The sequence below is a fragment of the Gadus chalcogrammus genome, chromosome 17, assembly GCF_026213295.1.
Source record: "Gadus chalcogrammus isolate NIFS_2021 chromosome 17, NIFS_Gcha_1.0, whole genome shotgun sequence".
NCBI lineage: Eukaryota > Metazoa > Chordata > Actinopteri > Gadiformes > Gadidae > Gadus > Gadus chalcogrammus.
The window spans coordinates 5,007,977-5,014,054 of record NC_079428.1 but is presented as its reverse complement, the minus strand read 5'-3'; the positions used below and the strand labels follow the sequence as shown (position 1 = coordinate 5,014,054).

The following is a 6,078-nucleotide window of genomic DNA, read 5'->3' as shown; positions in this document are numbered from 1 at the left end:
GATGAACTTGGACACCTACTGTCTCAAGGATTACGGTCAGTCCCGTCTCCGATCACAGTCCCTGTCGAAGATCGCTCTCACGTTCTCCGACAACTTTCCTCTAAGGCTGTGCATGCAGTTCAAACGGTTTGAAGTGATGCTCAGAAATATGTATTATTTAAATAACATACAAGAAATAAATATCAACGTTTCCTCCCAGGAGTTATGTTTTATTAGCCATCTGCCAAAATGTCACCCGTGTCTTGTTGTTGTTGTTGTTGTTGATGTTGTTGTTGTGGGCGTGGCCCTCTGGGCGTGGCCCTCTGTCTCCCCCAGTGCTGAAGATCCAGGTGAAGGCCATGGAGCGCTCGGGCCCCTGGTGGCAGTTCTCCATCGCCGTGCAGACCGTGTTCCGCACGGGGTCCACGCCCCGCGTCCGCAGGGGCCCCCGGGCGCTGTGGGTCCCCGACCGCGACCTGGGCTGCGGCTGCCCCGCCCTCCACGTGGGCCGCACCTTCCTGCTCATCGGCTCCGAGGAGGGGGGCCGCGACTGGGCCCCCGGGGAGAGCCGCCTAGTGGCCGACCGCTCCACCACCGCCCTCCAGTGGCGGGACCACTGGAGCCCCAAGCTCAGGGGCTTCCGGGGGCAGGACAAGAGGGGCCGTTGCCCCCCGAAAGCCCCCCCCCACCACCGCCACCACCACCACCAACGGCCACACCGCCGCCCCGTTGAGCCGCAGAGGGGCTACATCCCGCCGCATCTAGTGACGGGGGGCGACGGCGGCGGAACACACGGACCACACGCGCGCTCGGAGGAACCGGCCCCCGAGAGCGTGGAGAGCGCAGAGAACGTGGGGGGGACGGGCGCGAGCGCTAACGTCCGCGACGACACGCCGACCTCGCCGACACCCGAGAGCCCTGAGCTGTGGACGTTCGCTGTTTCGGCCCCCGCTAATCCGTCCCCCGCTGATTCGGCCCCCACGAATCCTGTCCTCCTCACAAATCCGGTCCCCACAACTGGGGTCCCTACAAGTTGGGTACCCACTTTGCTGTGTTCCAGCCGACCTCCCGCGGTCTGACAGGAGACACACACACAGTCCCACACACAGGTACCATGTGGATATCAGATGTGAGAATCACGTAAAGACACACGGTGAAAGACATTAATAGAGGATAGTAAGTTATTTGTTTGTTTGGTGTTCGTCCGCAAGAAAGGACGATGGATCACAGCATTTATTTTGAGTGGCTGTTTATTATTTTTGGGGGGACTATAGACGAATGTATTGTGATGTATCCACACACACATAGAGCCACGCACACACACACACGCACACGCACACGTACACGCACATGCACACGCACACCACACACTTACAAGCCTTGGCAGGGAACTCAGAACTAAAAAGTTTCTCTTCGGTAATGTCAAGGGCTCTTTTTAGAGTAGGTCATTTCATAAGTACTATATTTGACAGTTGACAGGAAATTAAAATTAAAATGCCAATTAGTTGAATTCAGGTCAAGACAAAAGTGCCAAAGAGTATGTCTTATTGACATGTATTATATTTAACACTGATTTATTGATGATTAAGTTTTGGAAATAGAGCGTCAATAAATGTATCAATAGAACTTTCAAATACATTTAATATATAATCAAACACCCAACAGTTTAGCCAAAGAAAGCCAGAAATAGAACCGACTTTTCTACCTCACATTTGCAATGGTGTTTGACTAAAGATGAGCTGACGCAGATTATTGATCCAAATAACTTTCAAGGTAAAATTCTAATAGTTCAAACTTATGTTTTTTAATATAATGCTGCAGACAAAATCTATACACTGATCTTTTCTTCTTCTTCTATTTCTTCTTCTTCTTCTTCTATTTCTTCTTCTTCTTCTTCTTCTTCTTCTTCTTCTTCTTCTTCTTCTTCTTCTTCTTCTTCTTCTTCTTCTTCTTCTTATAAAAATATATTATAACAAAATGTAAATTATTTAATTATTTTAATTTCATTAAATCCATGCTCTTACTAAATCTTGTGTGTCTTGGATATGTAGAGGAAAATAATTTTGAATTTTCTTTCTTTCAAGCAAGCAAGCAAGTATTAGAGGGTTCACATTTAGTAAGAATGTCACAGACAATAGAAGGTTAAAGTGGAACACATGAGTGATTTGTGTCACTCTGCTGTACCCCAGGCCCGTCAAGCCTCCAACAGCTGCAGTGTATTCACGGGTGTTTGGCGAAACGCGTTTCACGGCAAAGAGATATGGCCAGGAATGTCCAACACATTGTGCACTGTAAAGTTCACGTGAATAAAATCGAAAAAAGCATTGACTTACAAAGAAGCCACTTTTTTCCTGCCACCTTGTGTCACCTATATTATTGTGCCCATTATGTGTGTATATAGAGTTGCAAAGTTTGGGGTCATTATCACAACTTTTTATTTTTATTTTAGTACAAAACAAGCCTGTCAAAAAAACGATAGTTTTACTCCTGATGTTTCATTTGACAAATCAACAGTGTTACCCCTTATGTTTTTTTTCCTGACGACAGTGTTACCCCTTATGTTTTTTATCATTTTCACAACTTTTTATTTTTATTTTAGTACAAAACAAGTCTAGCAAAGGGAATTAAAATGACAGTGGAAAATAAACCAGATGGGATTCGAGATCTGGAAGCGTACTTTGGCAAAAACAATAAATGTCCGCTTTTATCACATGTTTAGTGCATTGTTTCATTATGTTCACATAACTATGACTTCTAAAATGTTTTTTCTTTGTCTTATTGCAAGTTCGGTTTTGACCATAAAACATAACTTACAACCAACAGTTTGCAATAGTATCCAGCTGCAGCCCCGGAGAACAACACCCTGGCGTGACAGAACATCCAGGCGGGACGGAAGTACTGTGGCTGGACGGAAGTTACCTCCGATTATTTTAAATCTGATGAATTTAACCGCGGGTCGAACCAATGATGAAAGTCTTCAACAGCGGATGAAACAGGACATGAAACAGTACATTTGTTACGAATGAGATCAATCTTATTTTAGATTTCTGTTGCCTACTGTAAAACAGAAGAGATCAGTCGGAGTCAATTGCGAATCCGATAAAGTTGGATGGAAGCCAATGAGTTGGATGACACCTAGGATAATCCCTCAAACCACAAATCTATGAACAAGATATGCATTGAAGTAGAAACATTTATTTATTTTTATTTGCTCGAAGGAACTTGATCTGCTTGGGACGAGGAAACGCACTGCTGCCAGTTTCTAGATTTCTTTCTACTAACCTACTAACTTTTTTCCCTGGCTGTCTCGCTTGGTAAAAAGACGAAAGATCACACGTTGTTGGTTTGAAACTATGTTTCTTCTGCGTTTGCCTACCCTCCACAGACACAAGACAACGACCTTTGAGCAGACCACTGTACAGATGGCAACGACAAGTACGACGGATTCCAAATGTTTGCAGTCTGGGTCATATTCAAAGCTTTTAAAAGTTAAAAAAGATGAGGCAGCAATAAAAATGTTTTGTCTTTGTCTCCCACAGGTGAACCATACGAAGAATTAACAGAAGGGGCACAAGATCTAAAGCGCACCTCGATGTGATACACGCAAAGTAATCTTATTTAAGAAAATTGGAAAACTCATGCTTGTATATATTTAAAAAAATACTATTTTAGATGTCATTTTTCAAAACTTGAACAAGTACATTTAATCACACAAACCTTATTCTAATTTAAACTTTTACAATGGATGATGTGAACGATGTATATTTGAATGTAGAAGTTGTTTCAAGTAAAGCAACCCTTAAAAAAAAACATGGGTGTTGTGTGCCTGAGTTTCTCAATCCGTCCCACCCATTAACTGAACTATATCAACAGTTAAAAACTAGCCATGAAACGTCCATTCATTCAGTTCAATACTTCTATATTCCCCCTCCCTCTCCGAATGGAGAAGGAATTGAAGAGATGAGATGAGGAATTCTTTTAGCGTTTGGTAATAAAGTCATTGTGTGAATATATTCTCAAATATAAAATCTGAGCATGTACTGCTAGTGTCTTGGTGGTGAAGTGGTGAGACCTGAAGATTCAAGAACAGGAGACAAGGGTTCAAGTCCTGCACAAGTCGGTTGTTTTTCCAAAATTCATTGTGGGAATATAATCTCAAATAAAAGGTTTAACCATGTATAGCTAGTGTCTTTGTGGTGCAGTGGTAAGATAGGTTGATTAAAGTGCTGGAACAGAAGAAAGCTTCAAGTCCTTATGTTGGTGGCTTTTCATAGCGTGAATGTAATGTCAAATATGACCTCCGGCCATCAGAAAGCATCGGATCTGTGGTACATTGAATCGAGCTCTCTGTAAACGGTGCTGAGGTTGTGTGTTCAATTCCTGCAAAGATTGGTCACTATAGATCTGAAAGTTGTTTTTAATCATACGAGATCTAGGAATTCAAGTCAAATCTATCCTCCACTGCGGTCATACACAATGACTTGGTGGTGTAGTGGGGAGAGCAAGTGGTTATGATCATCAGGGTTCCTGGTTCTAGTTCCCCTCATGTCTAACTATATATTCTTTAAAAAAAAATATATATATATATTTGGGAGGGGGGATGGTTAACTTCATCACAATACTTTCAAAACGTTAATTGTGCAAAAAAGTTGCAAGACCCTCTTGGTTGTAACCTCCAAATGTTATGATCTGTGTCTTGGTGGTGTGGCGGTAAGGGCTGTTGGTTAACACTCTGCAGGTGCAGGTTTGAGTCCCCGCATGCACGGCTATTAAGAAGCTGACGTTCATGATGAGCTTTCAGACACTATGTAGGTTCAAGAGGTACCGTAATGGATACATCTTATTTCTCTGTCATGTGAATGGTAAAGTCAAGTATAACCTCCAAACATGATCTAGAGGCCTCTTGGTGGTGAAGCGGTCAGGGCTGTAGGTTAACACTCTGTAGACTCAGGTTCGAGTCCCCGCTCACAGGGATTAATAATTTGTTCATCCTTTCTTGCTGAGCCTAGATTCTGTTCACCGCCGCTTAGACACAGGGTTTAAGTCCCCTGATGGAGTAAGTACCTTAATAGATCCCTGTTATTTCTAGACTGTGTGAATTGTAAAGTCAAGTATAACCTCCAAACCTGCTCTGGTAGGTGTCTTGGTGGTGTGGCGGTAAGGGATGTTGGTTAACACTCTGCAGGTGCAGGTTCGAGTCCCCGCTCGGACGAGCATTAAGAAGCAGACCTTCATGATGAGCATTCAGACAATATGTAGGTTCAAGAGGTACTGTACTGGATACATCTTATTTCTCTGTCATGTGAATGGTAAAGTCAAGTATAACCTCCAAACACTATCTGGAGGTGTCTTGGTGGTGAAGCGGTCAGGGCTGGTGGTTAACGCTCTGTAGGCTAAGGTTCGAGTCCCCGCTCAAACAGCCGTCAGAGGTACCTTAATGGATACATCTTATTTCGCGATCATGTGAATGGTAAAGTCAAGTATAACCTCCAAACCTGCTCTCTGGGAGTCTTGGTGGTGCAGCGGTCAGGGCTGTTGGTTAATGCTCTGTAGACTCAGGTCCGAGTCCCCGCACTCACGGCTACTATGTATGATATTATTGACATTCAATTTCACACGACATTGCTTCTTGTGAATTGTTAAGTCAATTATGAGCTGTGTTTAAGACTGACCCAGTGGGGCAGTGGATAGAGCTGTGTGAGTTCTGTTCTTGAGTCGTGTATATGACCTGGGTTCAAATCCTGTCAGGAACACTCACCTTTGATTGGAGACATTTTCCAACAATGTCATGTGTATTGTAGGGTCAACAATGAACTCTCACCGTTTCTAAGTCGGTGTCTCTGTGGCGCAGGTGATAGAGCTGTTGAGGATCTGTTCTGGAGACACCGGTTCGATTCCTGCCATTGGGGGTTTTGTGAGAATCACTCTCTGGTGATTGGATGAGTGTGAATGACTGTCTGTGTGAATGGATGTGTCTGTGAATAAGTTAATTCACAGCCATCGATTCACACAGACAGTCATTGGGAATGAATGGGTGAGTGGGAATGACTGTCTGGGAGAATGGATGACTGTGAATGAGTGCACTCATTCACAGCCATC

General features: G+C 43.8%; 1 protein-coding gene across 2 annotated transcripts in view; it reads left to right on the top strand.

Annotated features, from left to right (window-relative positions):
* The window catches only part of ntn5 (netrin 5), a 21,782-nt gene extending 17,092 nt beyond the window's left edge, over positions 1 to 4,690 (top strand). The window contains exons 6-9 of one of the 2 annotated variants that reach the window (XM_056575708.1): positions 1 to 35; positions 316 to 1,088; positions 3,365 to 3,414; positions 3,519 to 4,690. The exon at positions 1 to 35 is cut by the window's left edge and continues 46 nt beyond it. In XM_056575708.1, coding sequence (XP_056431683.1) covers positions 1 to 35; positions 316 to 1,058 — 778 coding nt within the window. In that variant the 3' untranslated portion in view covers positions 1,059 to 1,088; positions 3,365 to 3,414; positions 3,519 to 4,690. Of the gene's footprint in view, positions 36 to 315; positions 3,415 to 3,518 lie in introns of both variants that reach the window. The other variant, XM_056575707.1, reaches the window with a different exon arrangement.
* The last annotated feature ends 1,388 nt before the right edge of the window (positions 4,691 to 6,078 follow it).